The sequence below is a fragment of the Oncorhynchus nerka genome, linkage group LG15, assembly GCF_034236695.1.
Source record: "Oncorhynchus nerka isolate Pitt River linkage group LG15, Oner_Uvic_2.0, whole genome shotgun sequence".
NCBI lineage: Eukaryota > Metazoa > Chordata > Actinopteri > Salmoniformes > Salmonidae > Oncorhynchus > Oncorhynchus nerka.
In genome coordinates this window covers 5,256,832-5,275,765 of record NC_088410.1, presented here as the reverse complement: position 1 = coordinate 5,275,765, position 18,934 = coordinate 5,256,832, and the positions used below count along the sequence as shown (strand labels likewise).

General features: G+C 44.9%; 1 protein-coding gene across 1 annotated transcript in view; it reads left to right on the top strand.

The window, feature by feature from the left end:
* LOC135560334 (protein kinase C beta type-like) overlaps positions 1-18,573 on the top strand; it is a 257,240-nt gene extending 238,667 nt beyond the window's left edge. Inside the window, exons 11-17 of the mRNA XM_065002210.1 lie at positions 5,049-5,140; positions 5,379-5,441; positions 6,880-7,018; positions 8,128-8,208; positions 8,399-8,506; positions 9,251-9,391; positions 14,133-18,573. Coding sequence (XP_064858282.1) covers positions 5,049-5,140; positions 5,379-5,441; positions 6,880-7,018; positions 8,128-8,208; positions 8,399-8,506; positions 9,251-9,391; positions 14,133-14,282 — 774 coding nt within the window. The 3' untranslated portion in view covers positions 14,283-18,573. The remainder of the gene's footprint in view (positions 1-5,048; positions 5,141-5,378; positions 5,442-6,879; positions 7,019-8,127; positions 8,209-8,398; positions 8,507-9,250; positions 9,392-14,132) is intronic.
* Positions 18,574-18,934: the final 361 nt, after the last annotated feature.

The following is an 18,934-nucleotide window of genomic DNA, read 5'->3' as shown; positions in this document are numbered from 1 at the left end:
CAGGGCCTGCTGGGCATCTTGGCTTGGGCTTAGTGTAAGAGTGGGGTTTGGGCCTGTTTGCCTGCTCACGGCCTGGGCATGTTTTTGACTTTCATGTTGAGGCCCTCTCTGCGGGAGTGGGGGGGGGGCATGGGGTGAGCAGGAGAGGCTTAGGTCTGATCTGAGGGGGCGGCCTATGTGAGTACAATCTGTTGCTTGTGTGTGTCCTCAGTGGGTGAGGGGTGTTGTCAGGGGGCTGACGGGGGGTGCTAGGAGGGTGTGTGGGGTGTTGTCAGGGGGGGCTGACGGGGGTTGCTAGGAGGGGGTGGGGTCCCTTGGGTTTGGGGTTCTTCGTGTATCTGTCCTGCTGTGGTGTCGAAGCTATAGTCAGGGTCTGGGGTAGACTGTTCTGCTGTGGTGTGGAGACGTTGGTCAGGGTATGAGGTGGACTGTCCTGCTGTGTTGTGGAGACGTTGGTCAGGGTATGAGGTGGACTGTTCTACTAGCTTCTCTGCGGGGGTGGCCAGCTCTCTAATGGGTTGTTCTACTGGCCTCTCTGCGGGGGTGGCCAGCTCTTTAATGGGTTGTTCTTACTGGCCTCTCTGCGGGGGTGGCCAGCTCTCTAATGGGTTGTTCTGCTGGCCTCTCTGCGGGGGTGGCCAGCTCTCTAATGGGTTGTTCTCTGTCACACGTCATCGTTCTCACCCTCTCCTCCAGCAGTCTGATCCTCTCCTCTAGTGCTCTGTAATTCTCCTGCTCTTTCTCCTGTTGAAGTTGTCTCACCACAGTCCAGAGTGCAGATATCTCTCTCCACCTCCAGCTCTCGGGGTCTGCTTGAAGGGGTGTTGTTGTTGATGGAGTTTCTCTCTCTCTCTCTCTCTCTCCAGGACAGGCTATATTTTGTGATGGAGTTTCTCTCTCTCTCTCTCTCTCTCTCTCTCTCTCTCTCTCTCTCTCCAGGACAGGCTATATTTTGTGATGGAGTTTCTCTCTCTCTCTCTCTCCAGGACAGGCTATATTTTGTGATGGAGTTTTCTCTCTCTCTCTCTCTCTCTCTCTCTCTCTCTCTCTCTCTCTCTCCAGGACAGGCTATATTTTGTGATGGAGTTTCTCTCTCTCTCTCTCTCCAGGACAGGCTATATTTTGTGATGGAGTTTCTCTCTTCTCTCTCCAGGACAGGCTATATTTTGTGATGGAGTTTCTTTCTCTCTCTCTCCAGGACAGGCTATATTTTGTGATGGAGTTTCTCTCTCTCTCTCTCTCCAGGACAGGCTATATTTTGTGATGGAGTTTCTCTCTATATTTTGTGATGGAGTTTTCTCTCTCTCTCTCTCCAGGACAGGCTATATTTTGTGATGGAGTTTCTCTCTCTCTCTCTCTCCAGGACAGGCTATATTTTGTGATGGAGTTTCTCTCTCTCTCTCCAGGACAGGCTATATTTTGTGATGGAGTTTCTCTCTCTCTCTCTCTCCAGGACAGGCTATATTTTGTGATGGAGTTCTCTCTCTCTTCTCTGTGATCTCTCTCTCTCCAGGACAGGCTATATTTTGTGATGGAGTTTCTTTCTCTCTCTCTCTCCAGGACAGGCTATATTTTGTGATGGAGTCAGGACAGGCTTCTCTCTCTCTCTCCAGGACAGGCTATATTTTGTGATGGAGTTTCTCTCTCTCTCTCTCCAGGACAGGCTATATTTTGTGATGGAGTTTCTCTCTCTCTCTCTCCAGGACAGGCTATATTTTGTGATGGAGTTTTCTCTCTCTCTTCTCTCTCTCTCTCTCTCCAGGACAGGCTATATTTTGTGATGGAGTTTCTCTCTCTCTCTCTCTCCAGGACAGGCTATATTTTGTGATGGAGTTTCTCTCTCCAGGACAGGCTCTCTCTCTCCAGGACAGGCTATATTTTGTGATGGAGTTTCTCTCTCTCTCTCTCTCCAGGACAGGCTATATTTTGTGATGGAGTTTCTCTTCTCTCTCTCTCTCTCTCTCTCCAGGACAGGCTATATTTTGTGATGGAGTTTCTCTCTCTCTCTCTCTCCAGGACAGGCTATATTTTGTGATGGAGTTTCTCTCTCTCTCTCTCTCCAGGACAGGCTATATTTTGTGATGGAGTTTCTCTCTCTCTCTCTCTCTCTCCAGGACAGGCTATATTTTGTGATGGAGTTTCTCTCTCTCTCCAGGACAGGCTATATTTTGTGATGGAGTCTTCTCTCTCTCTCTCTCTCTCTCCAGGACAGGCTATATTTTGTGATGGAGTTTTCTCTCTCTCTCTCTCTCCAGGACAGGCTATATTTTGTGATGGAGTTTCTCTCTCTCCAGGACAGGCTATATTTTGTGATGGAGTTTCTCTCTCTCTCCAGGACAGGCTATATTTTGTGATGGAGTTTCTCTCTCCAGGACAGGCTATATTTTGTGATGGAGTTTCTCTCTCTCTCTCTCTCCAGGACAGGCTATATTTTGTGATGGAGTTTTTCTCTCTCTCTCTCCAGGACAGGCTCTCTCTCTCTCTCTCCAGGACAGGCTATATTTTGTGATGGAGTTTCTCTCTCTCTCTCTCTCCAGGACAGGCTATATTTTGTGATGGAGTTTCTCTCTTTCTCTCTCTCTCTCTCTCTCCAGGACAGGCTATATTTTGTGATGGAGTTTCTCTCTCTCTCTCTCCAGGACAGGCTATATTTTGTGATGGAGTTTCTCTCTCTCTCTCTCCAGGACAGGCTATATTTTGTGATGGAGTTTCTCTCTCTCTCTCTCAGGACAGGCTATATTTTGTGATGGAGTTTCTCTCTCTCTATTTTCTCTCTCTCCAGGACAGGCTATATTTTGTGATGGAGTTTCTCTCTCTCTCTCTCCAGGACAGGCTATATTTTGTGATGGAGTTCTCTCTCTCTCTCTCTCTCCAGGACAGGCTATATTTTGTGATGGAGTTTCTCTCTCTCTCTCTCTCTCCAGGACAGGCTATATTTTGTGATGGAGTTTCTCTCTCTCTCTCCAGGACAGGCTATATTTTGTGATGGAGTTTCTCTCTCTCTCTCTCTCTCCAGGACAGGCTATATTTTGTGATGGAGTTTCTCTCTCTCTCTCTCTCAGGACAGGCTATATTTTGTGATGGAGTTTCTCTCTCTCTCTCTCTCTCTCTCTCTCCAGGACAGGCTATATTTTGTGATGGAGTTTTCTCTCTCTCTCTCTCTCAGGCTATATTTTGTGAGGTTTTCTCTCTCTCTCTCTCTCTCTCCAGGACAGGCTATATTTTGTGATGGAGTTTCTCTCTCTCTCTCTCTCTCTCCAGGACAGGCTATATTTTGTGATGGAGTTTCTCTCTCTCTCTCTCCAGGACAGGCTATATTTTGTGATGGAGTTCTCTCTCTCTCTCTCTCTCTCTCTCCAGGACAGGCTATATTTTGTGATGGTTTCTTCTCTCTCTCTCTCCAGGACAGGCTATATTTTGTGATGGAGTTTCTCTCTCTCTCTCTCTCTCCAGGACAGGCTATATTTTGTGATGGAGTTTCTCTCTCTCTCTCTCTCTCTCCAGGACAGGCTATATTTTGTGATGGAGTTTTTCTCTCTCTCTCCAGGACAGGCTATATTTTGTGATGGGTTTTCTCTCTCTCTCTCTCTCCAGGACAGGCTATATTTTGTGATGGAGTTTCTCTCTCTCTCTCTCCAGGACAGGCTATATTTTGTGATGGAGTTTCTCTCTCTCTCTCTCTCCAGGACAGGCTATATTTTGTGATGGAGTTTCTCTCTCTCTCTCTCTCTCTCTCTCTCTCTCTCTCTCTCTCCAGGACAGGCTATATTTTGTGATGGAGTTTCTCTCTCTCTCTCTCTCTCTCTCCAGGACAGGCTATATTTTGTGATGGAGTTTCTCTCTCTCTCTCTCTCCAGGACAGGCTATATTTTGTGATGGAGTTTCTCTCTCTCTCTCTCTCCAGGACAGGCTATATTTTGTGATGGAGTTTCTCTCTCTCTCTCTCTCCAGGACAGGCTATATTTTGTGATGGAGTTTCTCTCTCTCTCTTTCTCTCTCCAGGACAGGCTATATTTTGTGATGGAGTTTCTCTCTCTCTCTCTCTCTCTCTCTCTCTCCAGGACAGGCTATATTTTGTGATGGAGTTTCTCTCTCTCTCTCTCTCTCCAGGACAGGCTATATTTTGTGATGGAGTTTCTCTCTCTCTCTCTCTCTCTCTCTCCAGGACAGGCTATATTTTGTGATGGAGTTTCTCTCTCTCTCTCTCTCTCTCTCTCTCCAGGACAGGCTATATTTTGTGATGGAGTTTCTCTCTCTCTCTCTCTCTCCAGGACAGGCTATATTTTGTGATGGAGTTTCTCTCTCTCTCTCTCAATCCAGGACAGGCTATATTTTGTGATGGAGTTTCTCTCTCTCTCTCTCTCTCTCCAGGACAGGCTATATTTTGTGATGGAGTTTCTCTCTCTCTCTCTCTCCAGGACAGGCTATATTTTGTGATGGAGTTTCTCTCTCTCTCTCCAGGACAGGCTATATTTTTTGATGGAGTTTCTCTCTCTCTCTCTCTCCAGGACAGGCTATATTTTGTGATGGAGTTTCTCTCTCTCTGTCTCTCTCCAGGACAGGCTATATTTTGTGATGGAGTTTCTTCTCTCTGTCTCTCTCAGGACAGGCTATATTTTTGATGGAGTTTCTCTCTCTCTCTCTCCAGGACAGGCTATATTTTGTGATGGAGTTTCTCTCTCTCTCTCTCCAGGACAGGCTATATTTTGTGATGGAGTTTCTCTCTCTCTCTCTCTCCAGGACAGGCTATATTTTGTGATGGAGTTTCTCTCTCTCTCTCTCTCTCTCTCCAGGACAGGCTATATTTTGTGATGGAGTTTCTCTTTCTCTCTCTCTCCAGGACAGGCTATATTTTGTGATGGAGTTTCTCTCTCTCTGTCTCTCTCCAGGACAGGCTATATTTTGTGATGGAGTTTCTCTCTCTCTCTCTCTCTCTCTCTCTCTCCAGGACAGGCTATATTTTGTGATGGAGTTTCTCTCTCTCTCTCTCTCCAGGACAGGCTATATTTTGTGATGGAGTTTCTCTCTCTCTCTCTCTCTCTCTCCAGGACAGGCTATATTTTGTGATGGAGTATATCAACGGAGGAGACCTCATGTATCAGATCCAGCAGGTCGGCAAGTTCAAGGAACCCCACGCTGTGTGAGTACACACACACACACACACACACACACCACACACAACACACACACCACACACACACACACACACACACACACACCACACACATACACACACACACACACACACACACACACACACACACACACACACACACACACACACACCACACACACACAACACACACACACAACACACACACACACTCCTGTACCTGGTCTAACTCAGTGTGTGTGCGTGTGCGTGTGTGTGTGTGTAGTTTCTATGCTGCAGAGATCTCCATCGGCCTCCTCTTCCTCCATTCCAAAGGCATCGTTTACCGGTGAGTGACTGTTTTACTCCATGTTTGTTACGTGTGGTATTCCGCCCCGCGGCCTTGTGGATGTTTGTCAGCAAGACAAACGGAGCTGATCGTGGACTAGGGGAAACAGAGGGCCGAGCATCAACCTGTTGTAGTGGAGCCTCAGCATCCACATCCCTAATGGTCTGTCTTGTGGATGTTTGTCAGCAAGACAAACGGAGCTGATCGTGGACTAGGGGAAACAGAGGGCCGAGCATCAACCTGTTGTAGTGGAGCCTCAGCATCCACATGCCTAATGGTCTGTCTTGTGGATGTTTGTCAGCAAGACAAACGGAGCTGATCGTGGACTAGGGGAAACAGAGGGCCGAGCATCAACCTGTTGTAGTGGAGCCTCAGCATCCACATCCCTAATGGTCTGTCGTGGTCCAAACACACTAACACAGTCAGTGGAAACGGGCGACGCCTCTTCCCCCTCAGGAGACTGAAACGATTTGCCTAGATTTGCAGTCTAAGCCACTGCATCTCAGGGCTACAGGCGTCACTACAGACCCTGGTTTCGATTCCAGGCTGTATCACAACCGGCCGTGATTGGGAGTCCCATAGGGCGGCGCACAATTGGCCCAGCGTCGCCCGGGTTTGGCCGGGGTAGGCCGTCATTGTAAATAAGAATTTGTTCTTAACTGACTTGCCTAGTTACATATTACCTCAACAACCTCATACCCCTGCACATTGACTCGGTACTTGTACTCCTTGTACATAGTCTCATTATTGTGTCTCTATTTCCTTTGTTATTTTTTGTTTGCAAATTTGTCTTACTTTTTAACTCTGCGTTGTTGGGCTCGTAAGTAAGCATTTCACAGGAACAGCTGGTGCTCTCACGCATGGTTCAGTGTTGCTTGTTTCGAAGCAAGCATAGAAGGCATTTAGCTTGTCAAGCTCTAGAAAGGCAGACATTTGACAAACTGACTTGTTGGAAAGGTGGCATCCTATGACGGTGCCACGTTGAAAGTCACTGAGCTCTTCAGTAAGGCCATTCTACTGCCAATGTTTGTCTATGGAGATTGAAATGCTGTGCTCAATTTTATACACCAGTCAGCAACAGCGGTGTGGCTGAAACAACCAAATGCATTTTGAAGGGGTGTCCACATACTTTTGTATATATATAGTGTATGTTTAATATGTCTGTGTGTGTTTATGTGTGTGTAACGTGTGTATGTAGGTTTAACGTGTGTGTGTGTGCCTCTCCTAGGGATCTGAAGCTGGACAACGTCATGCTGGAGGACACATTAAGATAGTCTGTCTCTGTGTGCCTCTCCTAGGGATCTGAAGCTGGACAACGTCATGCTGGAGGACACATTAAGATAGTCTGTCTCTGTGTGCCTCGCCTAGGGATCTGAAGCTGGACAACGTGATGCTGAAGGACACATTAAGATAGTCTGTCTCTGTGTACCTCTCCTAGGGATCTGAAACTGGACAACGTCATGCTGGATGCAGAAGGACACATTAAGATCGCTGACTTTGGGATGTGCAAAGAGAACATGTTAGACGGTGTCACCACCAAGACCTTCTGTGGGACCCCAGACTACATCGCTCCTGAGGTAATGATCGCTTTTGTTCTTCAACTCCCTATCCTCTTCTTTCTCCTCTCCTCACCCCCCTTAGTCCTCAAATCAAAATCAAATCAAATGTATTTATAAAGCCCTTCGTACATCAGCTGATATCTCAAAGTGCTGTACAGAAACCCAGCCTAAAACCCCAAACAGCAAGCAATGCAGGTGTAGAAGCACGGTGGCTAGGAAAAACTCCCTAGAAAGGCCAGAGCCTAGGAAGAAACCTAGAGAGGAACCAGGCTATGAGGGGTGGCCAGTCCTCTTCTGGCTGTGTCGGGTGGAGATTATAACAGAACATGGCCAAGATGTTCAAATGTTCATAAATGACCAGCATGGTCCAATAATAATAAGGCAGAACAGTTGAAACTGGAGCAGCAGCACGGCCAGGTGGACTGGGGACAGCAAGGAGTCATCATGTCAGGTAGTCATGAGGCATGGTCCTAGGGCTCAGGTCCTCCGAGAGAGAGAAAGAAAGAGAGAAAGAGAGAATTAGAGAGAGCACACTTAAATTCACACAGGACAGGATAACGAACTGACCCTAGCCCCCCGACACATAAACTACTGCAGCATAAATCCTGGAGGCTGAGACAGGAGGGGTCAGGAGACACTGTGGCCCCATCCGAGGACACCCCCGGACAGGGCCAAGCAGGAAGGATATAACCCCACCCACTTTGCCAAAGCACAGCCCCCACACCACTAGAGGGATATCTTCAACCACCAACTTACCATCCTGAGACAAGGCCGAGTATAGCCCACAAAGATCTCCGCCACGGCACAACCCAATGGGGGGGCGCCAACCCAGACAGGATAGTCCTCTATCCTCCCCCTTAGTCCTCTATCCTCCTCCTATCTCGTCCCTCTCTCCTCCCCCTTAGTCCTCTATCCTCCTCCTATGTCATCCCTCTCTCCTCCCCCTTAGTCCTCTATCCTCCTCCTATCTCGTCCCTCTCTCCTCCCCCTTAGTCCTCTATCCTCCTCCTATATCATCCCTCTCTCCTCCCCCTTAGTCCTCTATCCTCCTCCTATCTCGTCCCTCTCTCCTCCCCCTTAGTCCTCTATCCTCCTCCTATCTCATCCCTCTCTCCTCCCCCCTCCAGATCATTGCGTACCAGCCCTATGGGAAGTCCGTGGACTGGTGGGCCTTTGGAGTTCTGCTCTACGAGATGCTGGCTGGACAGGTAGGTGTGTGTGTGTGTGTGTGTGTGTGTGTGTGTGTGTGTGTGTGTGTGTGTGTGTGTGTGTGTGTGTGTGTGTGTGTGTGTGTGTGTGTGTGTGTCTGTGATATTTGTCTCGGTACATCGTCTTACAGTACGTAGTGCAGAATGTCAGCGGTGTCCTCTCAGTGGCGCTCTGTGTGTCCCTCCCCAGCCTCCGTTCGATGGTGAGGATGAGGATGAGTTGTTTCAGTCCATCATGGAGCATCACGTCTCCTACCCCAAGTCCATGTCCAAGGAGGCTGTCGCCATCTGCAAAGGGGTGAGACACTTACACTCTCTATCTCTCGCTCTCTCTCACACACACTTACACTCTCTATCTCTCGCTCTCTCTCACACACACACATACTCTCTATCTCTCGCTCTCTCTCACACACACACACTTACACTCTCTATCTCTCGCACACACACACACACACACACACACACACACACACACACACACACACACACACACACACACACACACACACACACTTACACTCTCTATCTCTCTCACACACACACACACACACACACACACACACGCACACTTACACTCTCTATCTCTCGCTCTCTCTCACACACACACACACTCTCTATCTCTCGCTCTCTCTCACACACACACACACACACTTACACTCTCTATCTCTCGCACACACACACACACACACACACACACACACACACACACACACACACACACACACACACTTACACTCTCTATCTCTCTCTCACACACACACACACACACACACACACACACACACACACACACACACACACACTTACACTCTCTATCTCTCTCTCACACACACACACACACACACACACACACACACACACACACACACACACACACACACACACACGCACACTTACACTCTCTATCTCTCTCTCTCACACACACACACACACACGCACACTTACACTCTCTATCTCTCTCTCTCACACACACACACACTTACACTCTCCATCTCTCGCTCTCTCTCACACACACACTCTGACCTCTGACTCCTGTCTCTAGTTGATGACTAAGCACCCAGGGAAGCGTCTGGGCTGTGGTCCGGAGGGGGAGAGGGATATAAAGGAACACGCTTTCTTCCGTTACATGGACTGGGACAAACTGGAGAACAAGGAAGTCCAGCCGCCCTTCAAACCCAAAGCTGTGAGTCTAACCTATATAACCTATCTCTCTCTCTCTATATATATATATATATATACATATACAGTGGGGCAAAAAAGTATTTAATCAGCCACCAATTGTGCAAGTTCTCCCACTTAAAAAGATGAGAAGAGGCCTGTAATTTTCATCATAGGTACACTTCAACTATGACAGACAAAATGAGGGGAAAAAATCCAGAAAAACACATTGTAGGATTTTTAATGAATTTATTTGCAAATTATGGTGGAAAATAAGTATTTGGTCACCTACCAACAAGCAAGATTTCTGGCTCTCACAGACCTGTAACTTCTTCTTTAAGAGGCTCCTCTGTCCTCCACTCGTTACCTGTATTAATGGCACCTGTTTGAACTTGTTATCAGTATAAAAGACACCTGTCCACAACCTCAAACAGTCACACTCCAAACTCCACTATGGCCAAGACCAAAGAGCTGTCAAAGGACACCAGAAACAAAATTGTAGACCTGCACCAGGCTGGGAAGACTGAATCTGCAATAGGTAAGCAGCTTGGTTTGAAGAAATCAACTGTGGGAGCAATTATTAGGAAATGGAAGACATACAAGATAATCTCCCTCGATCTGGGGCTCCACGCAAGATCTCACCCCGTGGGGTCAAAATGATCACAAGAATGGTGAGCAAAAATCCCAGAACCACACAGGGGGACCTAGTGAATGACCTGCAGTGAGCTGGGACCAAAGTAACAAAGCCTACCATCAGTAACACACTACGCCGCCAGGGACTCAAATCCTGCAGTGCCAGACGTGTCCCCCTGCTTAAGCCAGTACATGTCCAGGCCCGTTTAAAGTTTGCTAGAGAGCATTTGGATGATCCAGAAGAGGATTGGGAGAATGTCATATGGTCAGATGAAACCAAAATATAACTTTTTGGTAAAAACTCAACTCATCGTGTTTGGAGGACAAAGAATGCTGAGTTGCATCCAAAGAACACCATACCTACTGTGAAGCATGGGGGTGGAAACATCATGCTTTTGGGCTGTTTTTCTGCAAAGGGACAAGGACGACTGATCTGTGTAAAGGAAAGAATGAATGGGGCCATGTATCGGGAGATTTTGAGTGAAAACCTCCTTCCATCAGCAAGGGCATTGAAGATGAAACGTGGCTGGGTCTTTCAGCATGAGAATGATCCCAAACACACCGCCCGGGCAACGAAGGAGTGGCTTCGTAAGAAGCATTTTAAGGTCCTGGAGTGGGGACTGAGTCATGAGGACTGGATGACTCCATCTACTTCATTATATATATTATGTTGTGGATGAGGACTGGATGACTCTCCGTCTACTTCATTATATTTATATTATGTTGTGGATGAGGACTGGATGACTCTCCGTCTACTTCATTATATTTATATTATGTTGTGGATGAGGACTGGATGACTCCATCTACTTCATTATATATATTATGTTGTGGATGAAGACTGGATGACTCTCCGTCTACATCATTATATTTATATTATGTTGTGGATGAGGACTGGATGACTCTCCGTCTACTTCATTATATTTATATTATGTTGTGGATGAGGACTGGATGACTATCCATCTACTTCATTATATTTATATTATGTTGTGGATGAGGACTGGATGACTCTCCATCTACTTCATTATATTTATATTATGTTGTGGATGAGGACTGGATGACTCTCCATCTACTTCATTATATTTATAATATGTTGTGGATGAGGACTGGATGACTATCCATCTACTTCATTATATTTATATTATGTTGTGGATGAGGACTGGATGACTCTCCATCTACTTCATTATATTTATATTATGTTGTGGATGAGGACTGGATGACTCTCCATCTACTTCATTATATTTATATTATGTTGTGGATGAGGACTGGATGACTCTCCATCTACTTCATTATATTTATATTATGTTGTGGATGAGGACTGGATGACTCTCCATCTACTTCATTATATTTATATTATGTTGTGGATGAGGACTGGATGACTCTCCATCTACTTCATTATATTTATATTATGTTGTGGATGAGGACTGGATGACTCCATCTACTTCATTATATTTATATTATGTTGTGGATGAGGACTGGATGACTCCGTCTACTTCATTATATTTATATTATGTTGTGGATGAGGACTGGATGACTCCATCTACTTCATTATATTTATATTATGTTGTGGATGAGGACTGGATGACTCCATCTACTTCATTATATTTATATTATGTTGTGGATGAGGACTGGATGACTCTCCGTCTACTTCATTATATTTATATTATGTTGTGGATGAGGACCTCATTATATTTATATTATGTTGTGGATGAGGACTGGATGACTCTCCGTCTACTTCATTATATTTATATTATGTTGTGGATGAGGACTGGATGACTCCATCTACTTCATTATATTTATATTATGTTGTGGATGAGGACTGGATGACTCTCCGTCTACTTCATTATATTTATATTATGTTGTGGATGAGGACCTCATTATATTTATATGATGTTGTGGATGAGGACTGGATGACTCCATCTACTTCATTATATTTATATTATGTTGTGGATGAGGACTGGATGACTCTCCATCTACTTCATTATATTTATATTATGTTGTGGATGAGGACTGGATGACTCCATCTACTTCATTATATTTATATTATGTTGTGGATGAGGACTGGATGACTCCATCTACTTCATTATATTTATATTATGTTGTGGATGAGGACTGGATGACTCTCCGTCTACTTCATTATATTTATATTATGTTGTGGATGAGGACCTCATTATATTTATATTATGTTGTGGATGAGGACTGGATGACTCTCCATCTACTTCATTATATTTATATTATGTTGTGGATGAGGACTGGATGACTCTCCATCTACTTCATTATATTTATATTATGTTGTGGATGAGGACTGGATGACTCTCCATCTACATCATTATATTTATATTATGTTGTGGATGAGGACTGGATGACTCCGTCTACTTCATTATATTTATATTATGTTGTGGATGAGGACTTCATTATATTTATATTCTGTTGTGGATGAGGACTGGATGACTCTCCGTCTACTTCATTATATTTATATTATGTTGTGGATGAGGACTTCATTATATTTATATTATGTTGTGGATGAGGACTGGATGACTCCATCTACTTCATTGTATTTATATTATGTTGTGGATGAGGACCGGATGACTCCATCTACTTCATTATATTTATAATATGTTGTGGATGAGGACTGGATGACTCCATCTACTTCATTGTATTTATATTATGTTGTGGATGAGGACTGGATGACTCTCCATCTACTTCATTATATTTATATTATGTTGTGGATGAGGACTGGATGACTCCATCTTCTTCATTATATTTATATTATGTTGTGGATGAGGACTGGATGACTCTCCGTCTACTTCATTATATTTATATTATGTTGTGGATGAGGACTGGATGACTCTCCATCTACTTCATTATATTTATATTATGTTGTGGATGAGGACTGGATGACTCCGTCTACTTCATTATATTTATATTATGTTGTGGATGAGGACTGGATGACTCCATCTACTTCATTATATTTATATTATGTTGTGGATGAGGACTGGATGACTCTCCATCTACTTCATTATATTTATATTATGTTGTGGATGAGGACTGGATGACTCTCCATCTACTTCATTATATTTATATTATGTTGTGGATGAGGACTTCATTATATTTATATTATGTTGTGGATGAGGACTGGATGACTCCATCTACTTCATTATATTTATATTATGTTGTGGATGAGGACTGGATGACTCTCCATCTACTTCATTATATTTATATTATGTTGTGGATGAGGACTTCATTATATTTATATTATGTTGTGGATGAGGACTGGATGACTCTCCATCTACATCATTATATTTATATTATGTTGTGGATGAGGACTGGATGACTCTCCATCTACTTCATTATATTTATATTATGTTGTGGATGAGGACTGGATGACTCTCCATCTACTTCATTATATTTATATTATGTTGTGGATGAGGACTGGATGACTCTCCATCTACTTCATTATATTTATATTATGTTGTGGGTGAGGACTGGATGACTCCATCTACTTCATTATATTTATATTATGTTGTGGATGAGGACTGGATGACTCTCCGTCTACTTCATTATATTTATATTATGTTGTGGATGAGGACTGGATGACTCTCCATCTACTTCATTATATTTATATTATGTTGTGGATGAGGACTGGATGACTCTCCGTCTACTTCATTATATTTATATTATGTTGTGGATGAGGACCTCATTATATTTATATTATGTTGTGGATGAGGACTGGATGACTCTCCATCTACTTCATTATATTTATATTATGTTGTGGATGAGGACTGGATGACTCTCCATCTACTTCATTATATGTATACTATGTTGTGGATGAGGACTGGATGACTCCATCTACATCATTGTATTTATATTATGTTGTGGATGAGGACTGGATGACTCTCCATCTACTTCATTGTATTATGTTGTGGATGAGGACTGGATGACTCTCCGTCTACTTCATTATATTTATATTATGTTGTGGATGAGGGCTGGATGACTCTCCGTCTACTTCATTATATTTATATTATGTTGTGGATAAGGACTGGATGACTCCATCTACTTCATTGTATCTCGTGTTTCTCCTCCTGTGTGTTTTAATTCATCCCATCCATCCCTCTTCTCTCCCCCTCCCTCCACAGTGCGGTCGCGAAGCAGAGAACTTTGATCGTTTCTTTACACGCCACCCCCCCGTCCTGACCCCCCCCGACCAGGAGGTCATCATGAACCTGGACCAGGAAGAGTTCCAGGGATTCTCATTCGTTAACCCAGAGTACCCCGACATGGACTGACCCATCACAGCGCTGCATTAGCTCCTGCCCCTCTTCCAGATCTCATATCATTTCATCACCAGGATATAGTTTAAGACCAAAGGGTGTATCCCAGTTGTCTCTCCTCCCTCTTGAGCACTTGTTCACTCCTCCTGAGTGGCGCGGCCGTCTAATGGCATCTCAGTGCATGAAGCGTCATTACAGTGCCTGGTTCGAATCCAGGCTGTGTCGCATCCGGCCGTGATTGGGAGTCCTTATAGGGCGGCGCACGATTGGCCCAGCGTCGCCCGGGTTTTGGCCGGGGGGGGGGGGGAGTCGTCATTGTAAATAATAATTTGTTCTTTAACTGACTTTCCTAGTTAAATAAAGATTAAATACATTTTTTTTTTTTATAAATACAAATGTAAAAACACATTATTGGTGTTAACCTGGATTAGAGTTTCCATTTACCACTCATTTCCTTTCAAGTGAGGAAGTGTGTACTTTGGGAGGAAGGGGAGAGAATTGGTACATAGCCTAGTCCCTACCCATATCTACTGTTCTGTTCTAACCTAAACACAGATCTAGGATCAGATTCCCCATGCCCCTAGTCTTAACCTGAACCATTACGGAGATCTGACCTCTGATCAGTGGTTAAAGACAACTTCTACTCAAAACAGAACAGAAGGTCCCAAGGTGTATGAAATCCTACAACAACAAAAAAAAAATGCTGAATCGATCGATTTTCAACTAATCGATAAAGCAAATCAATGAGGTTACATTCCCACCATCAACCAATCAAATGACCTCCCAACTGTTACTGGGACCAATATTGACCGACGGATCGAACTGATCGACTTTCTTACTGTTTAATGATCAATCAGGGTATTGTGTTGTTTTGTTTTGTATTGATTTAGGGATGTAGAACTGTTATGAAATGTTAACGTCGTTGCTATTACAACGAGGGAGGCCTCCTTGGTACTGTCACCACCACCACCACCTCACACACCATGTTACGTTACTGTCAAACTGTGCCAAAGCAGGGTCAGAGTTCAGGGTCCAGTGTCCTCCGTTACGGGGAGACACACGGCAGCCATTTTGTGCCACAGAGCCCCAAACCAACCCCACACCTCAGAATAGCATTCACAGCAACTGGAAACACACGGACACACCAGGGCTCATCTCCAATGGTCTTGTCAACCCGGTCCGACCACACATCTCTAGATATCGCTCTGAGACCAGGGCTCATCTCCAATGGTCTTGTCAACCCGGTCCGACCACACATCTCTAGATATCGCTCTGAGACCAGGGCCCATCTCCAATAGTCTTGTCAACCCGGTCCGACCACACATCTCTAGATATCGCTCTGAGACCAGGGCCCATTCCCCATAGTGACCTGCTATTGACCAGGGAGGGCCCGTTCCCTCTATAGTGACCTGCTATTGACCAGGGCCCATTCCCCATAGTGACCTGCTATTGACCAGGGAGGGCCCATTCCCTCTATAGTGACCTGCTATTGACCAGGGAGGGCCCATTCCCTCTATAGTGACGTGCTATTGACCAGGAAGGGCCCATTCCCCATAGTGACCTGCTATTGACCAGGGAGGGCCCATTCCCTCTATAGTGACCTGCTATTGACCAGGGAGGGCCCATTCCCTCTATAGTGACCTGCTATAGGGCCCATTCCCTCTATAGTGACCTGCTATTGACTAGGGAGGGCCCATTCCCTCTATAGTGACCTGCTATTGACCAGGGAGGGCCCATTCCCTCTATAGTGACCTGCTATTGACCAGGGCCCATTCCCTCTATAGTGACCTGCTATAGGGCCCATTCCCTCTATAGTGACCTGCTATAGGGCCCATTCCCTCTATAGTGACCTGCTATAGGGCCCATTCCCTCTATAGTGACCTGCTATTGACCAGGGAGGGCCCATTCCCTCTATAGTGACCTGCTATAGGACCCATTCCCTCTATAGTGACCTGCTATAGGGCCCATTCCCTCTATAGTGACCTGCTATAGGGCCCATTCCCTCTATAGTGACCTGCTATAGGGCCCATTCCCTCTATAGTGACCTGCTATAGGGCCCATTCCCTCTATAGTGACCTGCTATAGGGCCCATTCCCTCTATAGTGACCTGCTATAGGGCCCATTCCCTCTATAGTGACCTGCTATAGGGCCCATTCCCTCTATAGTGACCTGCTATAGGGCCCTGGCTCAGTAGAAAGTAGTGCACTGCATAGGGCCCATTCCCTCTATAGTGACCTGCTATAGGGCCCATTCCCTCTACAGTGACCTGCTATAGGACCCTGGCTCAGTAGAAAGTAGTGCACTGCATAGGGAATAGGGTGTGACCTGCTATAGGGCCCTGGCTCAGTAGAAAGTAGTGCACTGCATAGGGAATAGGGTGTGATTTCAGACGCTGTCTAGGAATTATCTGACCACTGCCAAACAGAGATGTTGTTGTTTATACTTAACCAGGGTGGTTAGTTAGTACTTGGTTAGTTAACCAGGGTGGTTAGTTAGTACTTGGTTAGTTAACCAGGGTGGTTAGTTCGTACTTGGTTACTTAACCAGGGTGGTTAGTTAGTACTTGGTTAGTTAACCAGGGTGGTTAGTTAGTACTTGGTTAGTTAACCAGGGTGGTTAGTTCGTACTTGGTTACTTAACCAGGGTGGTTAGTTAGTACTTGGTTAGTTAACCAGGGTGGTTAGTTCGTACTTGGTTACTTAACCAGGGTGGTTAGTTAGTACTGGTTTAGTTAACCAGGGTGGTTAGTTAGTACTTGGTTAGTTAACCAGGGTGGTTAGTTCGTACTTGGTTAGTTAACCAGGGTGGTTAGTTCGTACTTGGTTAGTTAACCAGGGTGGTTAGTTAGTACTTGGTTAGTTAACCAGGGTGGTTAGTTCGTACTTGGTTACTTAACCAGGGTGGTTAGTTAGTACTTGGTTAGTTAACCAGGGTGGTTAGTTCGTACTTGGTTACTTAACCAGGGTGGTTAGTTAGTACTGGTTTAGTTAACCAGGGTGGTTAGTTAGTACTTGGTTAGTTAACCAGGGTGGTTAGTTCGTACTTGGTTAGTTAACCAGGGTGGTTAGTTCGTACTTGGTTAGTTAACCAGGGTGGTTAGTTAGTACTTGGTTAGTTAACCAGGGTGGTTAGTTAGTACTTGGTTAGTTAACCAGGGTGGTTAGTTAGTACTTGGTTAGTTAACCAGGGTGGTTAGTTCGTACTTGGTTACTTAACCAGGGTGGTTAGTTAGTACTTGGTTAGTTAACCAGGGTGGTTAGTTAGTACTTGGTTAGTTAACCAGGGTGGTTAGTTCGTACTTGGTTACTTAACCAGGGTGGTTAGTTAGTACTTGGTTAGTTAACCAGGGTGGTTAGTTCGTACTTGGTTACTTAACCAGGGTGGTTAGTTAGTACTGGTTTAGTTAACCAGGGTGGTTAGTTCGTACTTGGTTAGTTAACCAGGGTGGTTAGTTAGTACTTGGTTAGTTAACCAGGGTGGTTAGTTCGTACTTGGTTACTTAACCAGGGTGGTTAGTTAGTACTTGGTTAGTTAACCAGGGTGGTTAGTTCGTACTTGGTTACTTAACCAGGGTGGTTAGTTAGTACTGGTTTAGTTAACCAGGGTGGTTAGTTAGTACTTGGTTAGTTAACCAGGGTGGTTAGTTCGTACTTGGTTAGTTAACCAGGGTGGTTAGTTCGTACTTGGTTAGTTAACCAGGGTGGTTAGTTAGTACTTGGTTAGTTAACCAGGGTGGTTAGTTCGTACTTGGTTAGTTAACCAGGGTGGTTAGTTAGTACTTGGTTAGTTAACCAGGGTGGTTAGTTAGTACTAGTTAACTGGTTATTAGTAGCGGGGGGTTGGGACGTGTTCTGTAACTGTTTAAAGAGAGTTCTGATTATATTACCATGCAGTTAAATGTGTCAAACTGGAAAATACTGGAAAGGGATTTTTTTTCTTTCTTGTGTCAAGAGTGACTGAGGATGATGATGATGAGGAGGAGGATTACAATGAGAATGATGATGATGATGATGGCTGAATCTTGTTTTGTGTATCGGCTGAGCTAAAGGCCTTATCTGCACTTGGGGAGTTAACTCTACTGAATGATAATGATGATGATGATGATGATGACGATGATGATGATGGCTGAATCTTGTTTTGTGTATCGGCTGAGCTAAAGGCCTTATCTGAACATGGGGAGTTAACACTCAAGCATCTGCTGTCTTACAGGAAACGTACAGAGGTTTGTAACGATGTAGGGAGAGGGGGTGTGTCTTGTACGTGTAAATCTGTCTTCTGATTGGATAATATAATATAACTCAACTCACCTCCCGGTGCCTTAATGTCTCAACCAGCATACTGCTCTCTGTGTCATTACACACACACACACACACACACACACACCTTAATTGAAGTGCATTGAGAAGCAGACTCAGTCTACTAGTCCACATAGAAACCCCTTGAGAAGCAGACTCAGTCTACTAGTCCACATAGAAACCCCTTGAGAAGCAGACTCAGTCTACTAGTCCACATAGAACCCCCTTGAGAAGCAGACTCAGTCTACTAGTCCACATAGAAACCCCTTGAGAAGCAGACTCAGTCTACTAGTCCACATAGAAACCCCTTGAGAAGCAGACTCAGTCTACTAGTCCACATAGAAACCCCTTGAGAAGCAGACTGTCTACTAG